This window comes from Corvus moneduloides, chromosome 14, assembly GCF_009650955.1.
Source record: "Corvus moneduloides isolate bCorMon1 chromosome 14, bCorMon1.pri, whole genome shotgun sequence".
NCBI classification, from domain to species: domain Eukaryota; kingdom Metazoa; phylum Chordata; class Aves; order Passeriformes; family Corvidae; genus Corvus; species Corvus moneduloides.
In genome coordinates this window covers 4,572,520-4,590,422 of record NC_045489.1, presented here as the reverse complement: position 1 = coordinate 4,590,422, position 17,903 = coordinate 4,572,520, and the positions used below count along the sequence as shown (strand labels likewise).

General features: G+C 40.6%; 1 protein-coding gene across 1 annotated transcript in view; it reads left to right on the top strand.

Moving 5' to 3' along the window:
* Positions 1-17,903, top strand: part of LOC116450923 (connector enhancer of kinase suppressor of ras 2-like) — a 174,507-nt gene that overhangs the window by 54,382 nt on the left and 102,222 nt on the right. Inside the window, exon 3 of the mRNA XM_032123908.1 lies at positions 8,579-8,742. Within this exon, the coding sequence (XP_031979799.1) occupies positions 8,579-8,742 (164 nt within the window). The remainder of the gene's footprint in view (positions 1-8,578; positions 8,743-17,903) is intronic.

Sequence of the window (17,903 nt, the reverse complement as noted above, 5' to 3'; positions counted from 1 at the left end):
TCGTTATCTCACTCTTCGGTAATTTTTTTCCTTCACTTTTAAGACAGGGACAAATGGGGCATATCCCTGTAGTACTTGTACAGGAACTTCCTTGGCGTGAGGGTTTTGTTTGATTCTGTGTGATACCAAAGTAGTGTTTTGAAGGTCAAACTGTGATTAAGATTTTCCTGTGCAGAGTACAAGGTGGATAAATCTGCAGAAGCTGGAGAAAGGAGCTCTCAGTTATATTTATTTGTTCATGCACTTTTAAGATCAGTCCTTGTAGATGAGACATGGTTAATGCTGCTCCTTCCTTATTAGACTTGTTAACTTTTCTAAAATGGAAACTGCAGAGGTCTGAAATAAACTCACCTCAATGTGCTCAGGCTCTAGTGAAGGAAATACTGATTCCCTAGTGCTTTCTTTCTACCTAAGAATCGTTCCTTTATCCTGGTGTTTTTTGGGGGGTTTTCTTTGGTTTTGTTACAGTGAGAGGTTTTTTCCCTGTCATCTTTAGCAGCAAGTTAATGGAAGTCTTGGAAGCAGAGAACTGGAAAAGTCTCCTCTGCCCCTACCCTCCAACCCAGGCAAAGGAGAACACAACCTTTGGCACTTAACTGGAAAAAGGAGGAAAGTGAACCCTGACCACATCAATTCTCCATTTCTAAGCAGCACAATCCCTCATGTATAAAAGGTGGATGTTATTTCTTCTCAGTGTTTTTACTGATCCCAGAGACATTTGTTATCACAAGAATTGTTCTGACAGAGATCTTTGCTCTTTTGTGATTGCACACAGAGATTTAGGAATTTAATTGTGCTGGTTCTGCTTTTTGGTTTGAGAATAAATCATGAAGATTCCTCTAGAGAGATTCACAGGGCCAAAAATACTGTGTATTGTCCTTTTAGTTGGTTGTAAAATTTTTTTAAACTTTTGATACGTATTCCAGGGTGTGTGTGTTGGAACCAGCACTTCTGTCAGGGCAGGCTCCCACCAAACTCTGTCTCAAAAAAATAAAGCAATATTTACATAGTCCAGTGCAGGAAATAGAAGGACTTGCCTCGCACTGGGCCAAAGCATTTCTCTTTTAAAATAAGTGTAACAAATTCAGGGTCCCAGTGTTCTCAGCTCAGTCACTCTGGAATGTGGAATCATTTCATCAATTACATGGGAGGTCTGAACAGGGAGGCTTTAGAGGCTTGTGGGCACTTCCAGGTCATCCCTCAGCCGTGCTGCCTCAGGAGTGAGTGGGGGCTGTTGTTATATCTTCATCAAGGAGAAAATTAATGAGGCTGATGAAAGAAGTAAATGTTCATTAGCACACAGAGCTAATGAAGACGCTTTTGGGTTTTGTCACTTTTATGGGAAGTTTGTCAGTAACAGCATCAGTGACATATCTCGAGGTTAAATTGTTGGGAAATGTGGCAGCAAGGAGCATGCACTTGGGCCTGAAAATGTGATCCACTCTCTGTGTGACAGCTCTCTTCCAGAAAGCTCTTTATGGTCAGGTCTAGTTCCAGCAAGCTTCCTGGAAATGCTGTTTATTACTTCCATGGTAATCCCACAGCTCAGCGACAGCTGTCAAATGTTGAGGACAAAGTTAGAATGGCTTCACTTCCTATTATTCACTCATAGGTAATGAAGGCAGAACTACATTAAGTCATTTGCTTCATATATATGAATGTCAATTTAAGGGTGACGGCATATCATTAAATCAAATTTTATTAGTTCAGCAGTTTGTTCATTTGCTATTAATATTGCTTGACACATCCCCTTACTGAACTTTCTCAGCTGCTGTGAACTCTTAAAATATTAATAATTTGAGCACAGCTTCTGTCTTGATCATACAGTCATCTTGGAAAATTGCTGCTGGAAAGATCTTGGACTTATAGACAGTGAGATTATGGGAAAGCCCCTTGCTTTAGCCATGCTACCAATAAAATAATAAAGTCACAGTGATGAAGTCGCATTGCCACTGGTTTTGCTGACAGGACAGAATTTGGGAGGCTGGTCTGTGTCTCGGATGTGCACTGTGGTGAGGGGGGGACAGTGATGTTTGTCCTCATTTGGAGGAGGACACTTCAGAGGGGAGCAAAAAAAGGATGCTTAGGAACTTGCTGTGGATTTTTATATTCCCTGAGGAGTTTGTCCCTTCATGAGTGGGAACGGTGAGTGGAGCTCTGACCTGTTCTGGGGAGGGAAGAGGAGCGAGGTTGGAAGTTTCCAGCTCGTGCTCTCCCAAAGCTGCTTCCCTGCTGGTTACAGAGGAGACAGAGCTGACAAGCTCTTACTTTTCACACATAGAAAATAAAAGGACAGAGGCAGCATGGAAGGGGAAAAATGGGATGTGGGGAAATGGAAGCTGGCAAGGAATGAAGAGAGGTGAAGATATACAGGGGGTTTTTTAGTGGAAAAATCCCCAGAATTTTGTGCTAAGTGGGCAAGAGAGTTCTTGTGGCTGGCACTGTTGAGCCAGGGACAGCTGCAGGATGAGGATGGGGAGGATGAGGAACAGGGAGCCCTTGGAATGAAGAGCTAGAAATGCAGAAGTGCTCCAGCTGTCGAGAGCCCAGCTGGATCCTGGAGCTGCGAGTGTCTGCAGAGGGCTTGGACAGGGCAGATCCCCGTGCTCCTGTGGATCCTGGCGCTCTCAGGGGAGAAGGATGGAGCAAGGGAAGCACCTCATGGACTGTGCAGCCCTGAGCAGTGGCCTGACACCAGTGGAAGAGTTTATGCCCAGTGTAGTTCCACCCACTCTGCAGCCTGGAATGGAAGCCAACATTTTTGGTGTCAGTTGGTGCCTGGGAAACATTAATTCAGAGTGCTCATCCCGCCCCAGTTCCTGTTCATGCAGATGAGGATCTGTAAATTCAAGCAGCACAAGTCTGCCTGTATTTGCATCTAAAACATCCATCTGTATCCCTGTGAATATCGGAGTGACGCAGAGGAAACTCAGCCGGGAAGCAACATTTAAACACATTCTACTTGCACAGTCAAGCATTCAAAGGTCAGATATAGCCAGATTTGAGGGATTCTTTTTTTTCAGAATAATTGGAATGTTTTCCTTTTTTGTGTTTGTGAATTTCTGCTGTATCTTGCCATTTAAATGTAGTTTTTTGTGAAATTCTGGTAATCTAGCTACTCTATTTTTGTAGGTCAGGTGTGTGACACGTAGGCTTAAAGATGCAAAATGTTGCAATCTTTAGTTTTTAAATAGACTCTGAAGTTTAGGAAAGTTCAGGTCTGAAATATTCCAAGCTTGGTGTTTTAGAGTGTCTTCAGGCATGTTCCCTCTGTCTCTTTCTGGATTGTGGTGGTATGAAGATCCCTTTCTCTTGACGCCCTAAATAGTTTTGATTTTTCCTCCTGAAGAGCTTAAGAACAAATATCTGGTATTTGGGAGTGAGCTTAGTGTGAACATGGCCCCGAGGATTATGCCTCTTCTTTATTTGGACTGAATAATTCTTAAAAAGCTTTTTAACGTCACTGGCAAAAATACCCACCTGATGATTTTCCTTGTTACAAGTTACATAAGAATTGGAAAGGCTCCACTGTGCCTGAGCCCAGGGTGATAAATCAAAGGGGTTTTGATCAAGAACACGGCTGAATTGTTGCATGTATTTGATAAAATTGCATTTAGGAAAAGACATGAATTCTCTCCCTCAGTCTCTGTCAGCCAACCAGTCAATTCCTTCCAGATCTTTCTAGCTAGCTGCTAAATATTGCTTTATATGGAAAATATCCCTTGTTTTTTCAAAAAAACCCCCAAACCCAACTTTTTTTTTTGCTTTCTGTAAAAATTACACTTGGACTGAGCCTGTGGATGCTGTTAAATGCTGGATATATTTAAGCAGATTTGCATATATAAACTGAAGGTTGTGACAGGAGCAGAAGTTCATGCTGCCTTCCCCAATTAATCAGAGAATTTCCAGCACAGTAGTGAGAGATTTTATATTTCCTATGAGTGAAGAGCTGATTTTCTGGACTTGCGAGTCCAGAAACAGCGGAAAACAACATTTGAAAGTTGATATTTGTCCCTGTTTCACTTTGATATGTTGATTTTTCACAAGTCACCGCTCTGCAGCATCAGAGATAGGGTTGTTGTTCACCTTTTATTAGTCAAATGAGGCACATTAATAGGTAATTAATTTGTCTTGGCAGGCCAAAGTGTAATTCTTCTGAACAGATCATCCCCTCGACTTTCAGGTTTTGCCCTTGGGATCCAGGTCCCACTGACACTTCTACCTCAGATTCTTTACTGTGTGTAGGCCTTTGTGCAACTGGGAGTTTAGCATTGTGCTGTGTGCTTTTAGTTTCTAAATATGGTTTTAATTCGGAAAAACGTTGAATACTTTGTCAGACCCCCAACCAGAGAGACTTTACCAGAGGGCTCTCACCCCTCTTGCAGCAGCGCCGAAGCCAGGAGTGCTCAGTGCATTCCCACCGAGCTGGTTTCCTTCTTTTTCACCCTAAAAGCAACGCTGCATTTTCCTAAAGGAGGGGCTGGTTTTGCCTCCCCTCATCTGTCAGCAGACCCCCTGTGGGAGCCGCTGTGCCTGTGCCAGGCAGAGCTGGCAGGGACCTGCCCTGCCCTGCCCGAGACCCCTCCTTCTCGCAGCCAGGGTTTGCAGCTCCGGCCAGCTGCCATGGATTCTCCCCTGGCAATTATCGTGGATCACCAACAAGCCCATCGTTTGGGCAGGAATTTTTTAGGAGAGGTTACAAAACCAGTGTCTTTTTCAATAAGTAGCAAAAATCCTTTAAAATACGTGAAAAAGGAGAAGCGAATAAGTACACGTGAGTTATGGAGAGATTTGTGAAAAATTGGAAATTACAGACTTTTAAATTTAGGAATTCCTTCTGGGGTGGATCCTACTTAACAGAGTTATTGCCCCTGCAGCTCTCCTGTGAGGGCTGCCCTGTCTGCATCATTCCTGCATAAAGGGCAACAGCTTGGGCTGTCCATTTATTTTACAGTTATTTTCGCAATAATGGTAATATTTTCAATATCTCTGTCTAATGGCAGAGAGGAAGGGACAGATGTTTGCATAACATGGCAACAGTGTCTGTTCTTTTTAATGGAATCCAAACCTGCCATTTGTTGACACTGATGGGAAGATTCATTTTATTCTCAGTGAACCTTATTGCCCACAATATTTGGCATCTCCTTTGTAATGTTTGCTCTGAGTTAAAACCTAAATCTGATTTAGACATATTGTTCAGATTTTTGCTTTGTCTTTCTGTTTCAATTACTCTTATTTTCTTAATTATATGTTTCTAAAAATAAACATTTTCAAGCTGACTGGCTCTTCTTTTCCTGCCCTCTCTCCCTAACAATTTTTCTATTTTCTACCTCCTTTTTTTCATGTTTCCTTGACTTTGACTTCAGATGTTCTATTTGCAAAATCACAGTTTGCAGTCAACATATCAGAACTGCCTCCTTTCCCTCTGCTCTTTGAATATGGAGATAAAGCTTTCCTAGTTCATGTGGATTCAACATGATTTTTTTTTTTTAACTTAAAAATGGAAAGAGATAATACGGAACCAAAGAATATTTAAGTTGGAAAAGACCTCTGAGACCATGGAGTCCAACCATACACCAGGAAAATGTCAGAGTTTTCAGGTGGATGTGGTTTATGGGATGTTTCCCCTGATTTCCCTCTGCACAAGGGTTTATACAGCTCCTAATGCAATGTTCAGCCAGAGCTGCTTCCCAGCTGACTCAGTCAGCACTTGGGCTGATGGATAACTCCTTTTTTCTTCGATTGTCCTCTCAAATAACACTGAAAGATTAGTAAATGTCTTCAACCTTCATTGATTTTTTGTTAAAGTGAGTTAACTCCTTGAGCCCAGCTGGGTTGGAGAAATAAAAATTCTTCAACTCCCAGCCATAATTTTCTCATCATGGGTGTTAAGCCTTGGCTTTAAAGTAAAGCATAGCTGTTTGAACACTTTCTCCTGAATCATTTTATTTCACTCTGAAGGAGGTGTTGGTTAGTTACAAAATGTGCACAAATAAAGTAAGAATGTGCAGCAAGAGAACTGCAAATTTCTGTGTTTCTTGCCTGACACTGATATTGCGTATCTTGGGAATAGTGGGTTAATTTTATTTACCTATGTCTAAGCAGAGCTAAGGGCCCTTCCTTCTTTGTGGTTATAAATCTGAAGTACTTTAACACTTACCTGTAAACAGAAATGATACTGGGGGAAAATGCATCAAGAGCACTAATGAGGCCTGAGTGGCTTGAGGAAATAAATATTTCATTTGGTTTGGGTGAGCCAACGTGAGCTCGTTCTGCACCCTTTCTAATTTCATCTTGGATGTTCTCGTGCTGAAAGCAATTGGAGCCCTGACAATAAAGAAGAGGCTCCTGATGCTGAGTTCCTGCTTTGGAAGGTCTCACATTTGAGTACCTGGCCCCCAGAGAGGCAGAAAAGCAGAGAGCAATGGGCCAATCTCTCTTTTTTTGGTGTGTATTTATTAAGTGCTGTCATTCTCTGAGGCAGCCTGGCCCTTTAATGATATATTTCTATATTCTCTTGTCAACTGCCACACTGCTTGCACCAGTAAGTAAACGCCTTCTAAAGGTGCCCTGGGGAGCTATTACAGAGCAGCACAAATAATAGAAATTTGATATTTTGCTCTGCTGTCATACATTCCTCCTGGCACAAAGGCAGGTTTAATACATCTGACTGCACACTTCTCACAGTGTGGCAGGTTCAGTTCAGTTTTCCTAAATCTCTCTTAATACTATAAATGCTTGTTGCGGCCACTGATTCTGAATTTTTAAATTAATTTTCTTGAAAATAATTTAATATCTAGTGGCAGTTTTTGGGACTTTTTTCTGAGTTTTGGGGCAATGTCCACTAAAAGCAAATCTGGGATGTGTGGGGTTTGCAATTTTTGCTCTAAAATAGTTTTAAGAATTGTTCTTGAGCAAGCAGGAACAGAAATGTGCAACAGCTCAGGGTTAAAACTGTTAACTAATAAACAGAGAATTTGCAGTGACCAGTTCTCAGCCAATTGAACTGAACTATACTTATGTAAAATCATTCACAGGATCATTAAAAATAATGAACAGATGCAGAGAGATAGTTTCCTATTTGCAGACCACTCTAGAATAGAGAAAAGCTTTAAGTATTAGTTATAGACTGCTGATTTGAGCTTTAAAAATCCCCCAAACTACCTCATACTTTTGAATTACATCATAAAACATGACATTTTTATCACTATACTAGCTTTGTATGGGCCATAGGTATAAGCGAATATAAAGCTGGGCACTTGGTAAATGAGCTTTATCTGTAGCATAACTTAGGACTATCAGTTTACAGAGTAAATAATTGGATTGTGTTGAAAGAGGAGTTAATTAAATGAAACAGCAACCTGTCCCCTTGTATTTACACACTGAGGGCAAATGTTGATTTATTTCATTCCATTCTTGTGTCATCCCAGTCCTTTTGTCCCAGCTGAACTCTGTTAATTGGGGTGTAAAGTGGTGACACCCAGCACACCCAATACAAGGTGTCAGAACTCTTTTTCTCAGAGGCTCTGGAAACTTGATGTGTGTTTGATAAGAGCTGTGTACAGAAATTATATTTCAAAGCTCTTAAATGCCCAAATTCATTATTTCTGTGGCTTCTGGATCTCTGTAGTTTTATGGATCTTGGATTTACTTGCATCACTGCAGGACAAAAAACTGAGAATCAGTGTTTTACTTTACTTGGTAGATGAAGTTACTGAAGGTGAATTTTGTAGATCTCTAGAAAATCATGTGCATGTCAGGTTTCTTTTGAATCTGGCAGGCTTTGAGGGAACTCTGAAGGACCTCATGTAGCTTTCAGTAGTAGATTCTTGTGTTCAACTCATTGTTCTGGCTGGAAATTCAAGGCATGTGTGGTTCAGAAACAGATTTGGAAGAAGGAAAAATCTTTCAATATCATTAATCAGTTTCTTCTCTGGTCTGAGAAACAAAGTAATCTGTTATTCTCACCCTATCAAGTTTCAGGGTAACATGGAACAATTCTTTGTGCGTGGGTAAAATTGTATTCTTAGTTGGAGGTGTTATAACAAAAGCATTTTTGTGTTGTATGGATTCAGAAAACTGGGTAATCTGGGGTGAGAATTGGCAGTGGGAGTTGCAGAGTGAATGTGGGTGGTTACTGAGCCTGAAAACTCTTCCTGATCAGGGACAGCCAAACTCTATGACCTTGAAGAGTCCTGGAAGAGTTACAGGAAGAATTTGTTCCTAATCATAAGATAAACTTATATTTAGGTCTTTGTGACATCACGAGAAAAAGGTTTTCTATAATGTCACTCTCTGTGCTGCTTTGTCCTTCCCTCGTCTCCATGAAGGTTTAGAATTACGACTGAAACATTTAAGAACGTTGAAAATAACATCAGTAATATCAACTTTTCTCTTCAGCAGCATGTGCTGTATTATGTAAATTAAATTATAATTTTCACTGCACGTTTTCCATAATAGCTCCAAGCAAGGAAGTACACTTGCATTTCCAAGAAATTTCTGTATTTGTGAACTACACAAATGTTTGATTGGTTTTCTCTCCGCTCTCTGAATCTGTGTTGTTGGCTTTTCTAACCAGGCCTTGATGATTGCCTTCAACAATACATCAAAAACTTTGAGAGAGAGAAGATCAATGGGGAGCAGCTGCTGCACATCACTCACCAGGAGCTGGAGGAGCTGGGAGTGACTCGCATCGGCCACCAGGAGCTGATCCTGGAAGCAGTTGATCTGCTCTGTGCATTGGTAAGTGATTCCTTGCATCACTCATCTTGATCAGCTGCATTTATAAATTTACAAACCAAACTAAAAATAATGTAGAGTTTCCTCTGCAGCCACACACTCAAACAGCCACTGTGGCTTTGCTTCAATAAAGGCCAGACATGTCCTGGCTTCTCTCAGCTGCACAGAAACTATATTTATCCATTTAATGATTATGTATGATGGTCTTTGATTGCTTTTCCTCTGACTTTCTTGGTCCTGCATTCAAATGCTGTTGACTATCATTCCTGGCATCCATATGGTTCTGTAATTATGTGCCATATGCCCTCGTATTTCACTGACATTTGCCACACTGCACTGAACCAAGTAGACCTGAGCGGTTTAACCATGCCAGCATTCAAAAGGATGGTACTACACAGCCAGAAGGTAAAGCTAATTAGACTGGAAGATTGTTTAAAATGAGCTTTGAGATGAGACTGGAGTGGTAAAATTGACTTTATCTAAACTGCAGACACGTGTGTCGACTAAAAGTAGGGTTTGGGTTTTTTTGGCAACCATTTGGAAGAACAGTTTTTTCCTATTATTAATTATTAGGTTATTAATTCAGTTAACCTATTAACAACATATTTGATATCAAAAAGTTCTTTTTTCCTCTGCTATTTTATTCCTGCCAGCTAATAAAATGAGACGTATTAAGTCAATGCTAAAGAAAAATTAACTTACTTTTGGTTGTGTAGGTGAACAGGTGAAAGAATATTGAAAATACTGAAAAGTGAAGTAGTAAAATTACACATGACAGTCACAGTATTTTACTCCTTGATCAGGAGTTCTGCTTTTGCATAACTGGGTTATCCTGTGGGATTTTGATGAAGATAAATTGTTTCCGAGAGGGAAACTGGTGCTCAGAAGTAAGATAGAAAACAAGCGAGGTATAATGCACTTGATCTTTCATCTTCTTGATTATTCGTCTTCTTCTTGCCTCTACCTCGAATGTCAAAACGCACTCAGTGTGGCTTTCATTTGGAGGGGCTTGAGATCTGCCCCTCCAAATGAAATAACTTCTTTGTCAGAGCAGGGAAATGCTTTAGGGACAGGTGTGTGCTGCAGAACCCAACAACCAGTGCCTTTTGGAAACCTCTGAACCCAAACTCCAGAGTTTTTCCTTGCAAACTTCGTGTTCCACACAAAAGGAGCCTGCAGAGCCTCCAGTGTCAGTTGTGTCACCCAGCGAGCAGAGCACGCCGTGCCCAGACACTCCTCGGGAACAGCAGCCCCGAGAAGCTTCCTCTGGAAAAACATCTCCCTTTAATGAAGTGTGTCCCTGAGGAGGACCCTGCTGACTCCTTTATTGTGATTTTTTTCTTTTCTAAGCACAGAAAATGTACCTCTTGCTGCTGGTCAATAGTGCAGCTCTCGCTGTGCTGTCTCGCGACCTTACTTTGTCTTTTGAAGCAGGATGGGGATTTTCCAGCTCCTGGTATCATTTATTTTGCCTCCTGCCTTTCAGCCCTTACCCTTCCTTTCTCACTCTGGCTCTAAAAGGCCTTTTTCTTTTTTTTTCCTGCTTCTAAATGTTTCTCTCCCTGCCTATTCCATGTGCTTTCTGCTGGGCGAGTCTGCTGCCTGCAGCTCTGCTCTTGGGGGTGTTCTCCTGCTTCTGACATTTCTCCTTGGCTCTGTGTACATCATCTTCTTCAATTCTTTCAGGACCACATAAAAGTTTTACCAGATTGAGTATAATATCTATTTTAAATCTCTACTAATTTATTAGGATTTGGATCCATGTAATCAAAAAGTATTATTAAGAACCTCACTTTAATTATCTTAAATAATGGCAATAATTGAATGAGAGGAGATCTGATGCTGCCTTTATTAGCTGAAATACATTTCTAAATTATCACAATTGTATTCTTGTTCCGTGCTAACTCTTGAAAATTTAATAGATTATTGCACTGACATCTGACTGCTGGCCAAGTGACCAGCAAAAATTGTGACTGGGAATTGCTCACTGATATGGATGTTTAGACCAGCTAGTCTAAAAAAAACTGAGGAAGCATCTTGTTTTAAATGTAATTTTTGAAGGGGCTACAGAGTATCTGTATTTTTTTAACGCCACCAACTAGGAGTTAACATATAGGGAATTGTTGAAATTAGAATGTCTTAAGGAACACATAATTTTGTCCCTGATTCCCTGAATTGCATTGTAAGCAAATATAATACAGTTTATAGGCAGCTAAAATATTTGAATGGACTCTGTGTGCGCTGGGAACTGTGGACAGGGTGCAGAGCACAAGCTATGCTTGTAGATTCATAAATATAAATATTTTCAACTTTTTTATGGAAAAAGGGGACCGGAAGAACCAATTCCAACAGTCTGGTCTTAAAATCCCACCCGTGGAGGGGAGGTACCAGCAGGAGTTTGCTCTCCCCCTCTGGCCCTCCCTCTGTTCATCCTGGTGTGTGTTCCCAGGCCCGAGCACCCAGGATGGATCTGGATCTGGGATAGCTCTGCTCCTGTCCATATCCACATCCACAGCCCTGCTTTTGCTCTGCCTGTCAGCCCTCCCTGGCCATGTCAATGAGCATTGATTTTTTTCCATGCATGGATTTCTGGATTGATTTCTGGTTGGCAATTGGCAGTGCCCAAGTTCCATGACCTATTTCTCTCAGGCAGCATTAGCAGGCTCTGCGCTCCATCCCAGAGGGCTGGGTTGTGTAACGCTGAGAGCAGGAGCAGCTCCAGTGCCTGTAGAAATCCCCCAGGAAACGCAGGCTCAGAGGTGATCAGGAAGTCACCTTGGGCAGGGGTTTACCTGCAGAACAGCTCTGCTGCTCCAGGAAACCCGGGGAAATTTGACTGCCTGAGCTCCAGCCCTTGGGACACGCTGGAATGTGCCTTTCCCAAGGATCTGGCTTTTGTGGGATGGTGAGTGGGGTTCTGGTGGGGCAACACCGAGAGTGGTGCCTTGGCTGCTGTTCCAGGGGTGCCAACACTGGACAGCCCCCCAGAACCAAATGCTGACCTATAAAGAAGGTTCTAAGGGCAAGAAGAAACTGAAAACAAAGGAGGAAACTCCTGAGTTTTTTATTCCCATTCCCAAACCACCTATTAGCCAGATTCCAAATCCAAGTTATTAAAGGCAGGGACAGTTTGCTATCAAGCATCAGCCCTTGACATGGTTTTTATATCCCCTTTTCTTCTGAAAGCAAGCTGAATTCAGAGCTCTCTTCAGCTAGGCAATGCAAATGAGAATCCTGGCAAGGAAAGATTGCATGCTGGAAGAAGATGACTTGCAGTAGGAGAGAAAGAAATATAAGAAATGTGAATAGGGAATAATAAGAGGATTCAATACACCCATGCAATGTGGTGATATAGAAGTGGATGTATTTTACCTGTAAGTTAAATAATTTCAAATGCTAAAATAAACTCATTTATGAAAGGGTAAATTCAGAGTGCAAAAGGTGAGAGGAACTTTCTGTGCAGGAAGGAAAGTACAGGCAGTGTCTTGGGGTTGCTGAGGGATGAATTCGTGTGCTGTGAAATGCAAAGCCACAGGTGAGCTTTACTTTCAGCTTCAGTTCTTTGACCATTCTGGAAAGACATTTTTGAGTTGTGCTTTAATTATGAAGAAAATCGGGAATGATGGCTGTGGGGAAAAAACCCAACCTGGAACATCAAAGTCCTTTCTTGCTAGGTTGGTCAGAAACTGCGCTGCAATTATTTATTTGAAGTGACCTAAATAACATTTAGGGACTAAAAATCATGGGACACTTGGATTTGGACTGTAACTTTATTAAAGTTGAAATATTAATTTTGATATCTATTGGAGGACTTGTTGCACAGAAGCTGAATCTGATGCAGTAGCAAGGTCTGGGAAAAATAACTTTTTGATAGAGGGTAAAATATACTGGAAACAAGAAAAAGGAAAATTTTTGAGGTCAACGTGGGTCACTGTTCAAATCTGCAAGTAAATTTAATTTAATTAGGCCAGTATTGGAGTCAGTATATTGTTAAAGTCTGCATGAATTAAAATATAAACAATCTTGTGGGAAGAAAGACTGATAACGAAAGGAAGAAAAATGAATGGGAAATGAAAAGAATGCTCCAATAGAGATTGTATCTCAAGTAATTAAAAGTACTGTTAATTCACAGGCATTCAACTTGTGAAATAAAGCCTTGTGCTGTGGAAAAATTTCAAGGAGAAATAAAGACTAGAAACTTTGTCTGCAGTTTCTGCAAAGCCACAATCCAGGCAGGGTGGGTTTTCCACCAGAAGGCACAATAAAGTCACCCGTGGTCAACATGTTTGTAACAGCTGCAGGAATTTAATTTGGTTTTATATTTACCCTTTTTTTTTTTTTTAAATAATGTATGGGACACAGCTACCAAACAAATTAGGTTTTTTTCCCTATAATTTTTCTAACATATTTCTTTATTAGGCACCTCCCTAACAAAATTACAACAGCAATAGGAATTTGTTGGTCAGGTGGAAAGCAGTTTGCAGTGATTTATTTTGATAAAATGGTGAAGGTGAAGGTGATTTTGATACCATGGTGAAGGTGAAGTCTTTCATAGCTCCCTCTGTATGATTGATAATGTTGTTCCTTCTAAATTAAAATTAGTCAAGTTTTTCCTAAATTAATACTATTTAATGGCCACACCTATAATGATCTCTCTCGAGATCCTTTCCATTCTTCATTTTGCTAATACACTTTTTGATTTGTCAGTTCTGTGAGTATAGTAGGAAGTATTTTTTCCTACTTTACCTGATTTGTAATCGAGTTTCATTTTTAGCAAGTCATTCAATGTGTCAAATACTTATTTTCCACCCATAGTTCAGGGGTTATTCAAAGGTAATTATTCTAGACTAAAATCTTCATTTTATATATATCTATTGATGCTTGAGTAGATGGAAAAAAATCCTATTTCTTTGGAATGGAATGCCATCCCTATTGGTGAGAGATGCAGAGATATTCCATCTCCTCAGTGCAATGAGGAACCTGGCACATACATTATTTTTGTCTTCACAAACATGTATGCATCCAGAGAGCTTTATTAATTTCAATTGGAAAAGAAGTTCAGCTTTTGGCAGTCCAGTGCTATTTATTATGCTGTGCCCAAACATTGAATTAATACTATTGAATTGAGCTGGTTAATTATTGCACATATTAGAACATGTGTATCATCTTCTGCTTAGTCTAATTAGCAGCTTCATTCTTTCTCAGCCTTTTAAATCATGCAATTTGGAAAAAGAATTGATTTTAAGGATTGTCTGGTTTTGTTTTTTTTTTCTTTTAAAAGTCTGTTGGCAATTTTGGCATTTTCAGATTTCTCTTAGGATGAGGACACTGAAGGAAGATAATTAAGTTTGTACGAACAGATCAGAGTAGCCTAAAGTCCTTCTGTTCACAGGGGTTTTACAGCTGTGTGCACGACTTTTGTCTTACTGGGGAGAGGTAAGAATTTCATGGTCTTCCTAAGCTGGTGTGCTGGAAAAGTTTGGATGTAATTACACATTATTTGTGTCGAGTAGTCACCAAAATGAAATCCTTCCTTCCTGAAATCACCACACTAAAGGCAGCTCTGGGGGTCGATCTAAGCAAAGAACAAAGTAAAGGGGAATTTTTCTTGATGTCTTCTCAGTGTTCTCATCAAGGACCACTGATTCCACACCAGTTGTTCCATGGCTTCCTTAGCACAGCAGGAATATTTTGGGATACTGTAGCAGCACCAGCAGTGGTGGTATTTAAGTTTAGGAAGCAAAATATTCAGAGGTACCCAAGCACAGAGCTGTTTCAAAGGGAATTTAGAACAAAAGTGATTTTTGGATTTGTGTTTGTGTGCTAAATTCATTAGAAACTTAGGCTTGGCCTCTTTAGAGAACTTTATCCTCTCTGAATTTGTCACTCTTGTGGAGCAGCCATGGCCACACAACCTCTGATGAAGGCACAGAACCCTCTGGTTATGGGATGTGTGTATATCCTGTAGCCAGACACAGATTGGAAATGGTCCTATTCAGGTATTCCAGTGAGAATTTCATCCCTTGCCATAATAAGAGGTGCATGAAGTAGAAATATGAGAGAATAAGTTGGCTGCATTCTACTCAAATTTCAGCTTCCTGCACGCATTCTGAAGGGGAATGCAGGGCAGCTGAAATCCAGGAGACCACATCTAATTCTTGCCCACAAACAACGATCCTGGGTTATCAAGCTTCAGATAAATTACTTCAGACTATATCTGTATTCTTTCTACTTATGGTTTTGTTTATGTTAAAAAAAAAAAAAATCAGGAAAAATACAAATTTGTTGTGCCGACTCCTGTTAACTCCTTGAATTTATGCACATCATTTGCCTCTGGAGCAAGTCAGTGTTAACAGGCAAATGAGAGGAAACAGACTTCTGTTTTTCCTGCCTTTGGACATAGCTGAGAGATTTCTTCTTGTCACACAGTAATTCTCTTTCACAAAATGGGGACAAACATGTTCTATTCGAAGTGTTAAACCTGTTCCAAATCTTGTAATTTTCTTCTGAAAAAGCATCTGTTTAAGTACCAGTGAGAATGAGCATCCTAATCCGTTGCAGGCTTGGCTGGTGAATAGGCTCCTACAGGAGCTCCAGCATGCTTCTGAGAAATAAATGTACTTATTTCCATTTAGAAATTTATAAAATAATCCATTCATAATAATCCATTACTGTATTTCACGTTGGTTCTGTCTGTGGGTAAGCCCGGTGGTATTCTGATACTGAACATTTCATTCCTTTTCATACCCTGAGTTCCTGTCACTCACTGGTAGAGAACAGCACCCCATAATAAGTACAATTAAATTGCATTGCTACTTATTATGCCAACGCAGTAGCAGAAATTTATGCAAATGAATAGGTAGGTAATGACCTGGGGTTAAAAACCACATGTATATAACACCTTAGGGCAGGGCGGGAGGGCTGAAATTCACTTCAGATAGTGCTGGGATAGTATAAAGGTATTATATTATAATTTCTGTATATTCTTCTACCCCTGGTTTAGGAGACATTAATGGAGCACTCATTTCTGACATCATTTTGGCTTCTCTTGAGGTTTGGAGCTGGAAGTCAGGGATTGTGTTTTTAATTTGTGTGCTTCTGGGTGTCTGGTTTCTCCAAGGCTGATGGTGGGATCCCAGTCACTGCTGGGGATAAAGGAATGGAAATTTTCCCTGCACAAGGATTAAAGCCAAACCTTTATAGCAACACCCTGTTCCGTTTCGTGGTGTTTCTGGTGACACCAGCTGCCCCAGCATGGCATGGTGTGCTGTTAAGGGACTGTTGATTGCTTCTTTTGCTTTGGTTTCTCTGGGTTTCACAGGCATCCTTTCCTGCACAGTAATCCAGTCTGCCAATACCTGTGGTGAGCAGAAAGCTGGAATGCCAACTTTAATGTTTTAACCTTAATTTTAACCCAAATTGCTCTGTGTAAGCTCTCCTGTGCCCCCAACCTCAGACTGGCCAAGATTTGGATACTTGATTCATCTGCAGCAACGTGGAGATCCCCTGTGGTCTCCTAAGGATGCTCACCCAGCCTTTGTGGAACAATTAGCACTGACATATCCAATTAATTTTTATGAATTACTGCTTTTCTAGAATCTCAGTGTGAAGTGTATGGAACAGCCTTGCAGTGACACATGAACAAATTGTGCAGCAGAGCATTCACATTTTCTTTTCCATCATTTTCTTTGTATACTAAAGGAATTAGAAAGAAGGATGGTTGTTACATTTGCATCCTGTGTCATCTCTTACTTGTGATAAAATGTGTTGCTGGATTTCTACATTTCTTTTAATCAAATACATGCAAATCCTACCAAAAATTTTCCTAGTAAAGCATAAAAATCCAGATGTTGCAAAGTTTGCTGTGGTTTCATAAAAATGCCTCTGAAACACCAATCTTTTGTGCAAGAGTTAAGCTGAGTAATTTTAAATTTTAAATTCTGGAGTGCCCAGTGGTAACTCTTTCACCCTGATCTTTTATTGCAAACACAGAAATAAGACTTCAAGCAGGGCATATGAAAGGAAAATATTGGTTTTCTAAAATCATGGCTTGGAGCACCGAGGGCTTCGTGCTTTCTGTCAGAAACTAGCAGAGGTTTGGGTCTATTGCATCCTAACAACCCTTAATTGTACACTACTGCATTAAACATCTGAATATATAATTTAAATCCATTAGCTAGCTGAGGTTGATAATCCTGCCTTGGCAGCTTTATTAAAGGTCTCTACCAAAGCTGTGTGAATTCCCACACTCATCTGGGTGGGAGAACCACCCAAATGGGAGCAATTCTCAAGGTAGGTGAGGTTTTCTGTGGTTGTGCTGCCCAGTTTATCCCCACAGCACCTCTAAGTTTTGAGAGTTTTGTCTAATCCCAGCCAAACTCCGTGGAGCTGTGAGTCCACGAGGATTCCTGCCAGTGCTGGGGTCCCAGAGTGACATTCTGGGAGGAAATTCTCCTCATCCTGGAGGAGAGGCATCAGCCCTTGGCCAGTGACAGTCAGAGGGGGCTCTCCCTGGCCCCAGGGCCTGTGCAAGTGTCCTGGGAGCCACGTGGAGAAAGGGGTGTGGGAATGAAGAGGATGCAGACCGTGGGAAATCCGTCCTTTTTAGTGCCACTGCTGCCTGAAGAGTTTGTTACCCCTTCCAGAGGGATGCTAAAGCAGCGTGGATGAAGATCTGTGCCTGAATCCTTGGAGCTGGAATGCTACAGGCACTGAGGGGCAGTCCATTGACTGCAGCTAGCTAATGGAATATTGATCCAGTCCTAGGTAATTATGTTAAATAGGAGGGCGAATATTAGATCATAGAGGATAGAGGATTCTATTTTTAGAACAAAAAGGAAGAATAATACACACCAGAGCAGGAAGAGATAAACTTCTCCCCTTTAAATGGAAAAACTATTGTTGCACTAACAGAAAATTTAAAGTTCTTTAAGATAACCTGAGAACTTGGTGATATGCAGATATTTTCTTGGTTTATTGAGGTGTTCAAAGTCTTAACCATCAAAGAAATTGCTGTGTCTAACAATCCACTTGAAACACACTGGTAATTCTTGGTCTTTAAATGAAAAATAATTGCACAATTACTCAAATATTTAGGTATAAACAATATTACGAACATTTAAAATTAGCTTTTAGTATTTTTCTATGACTTTATCTTTTTTTTC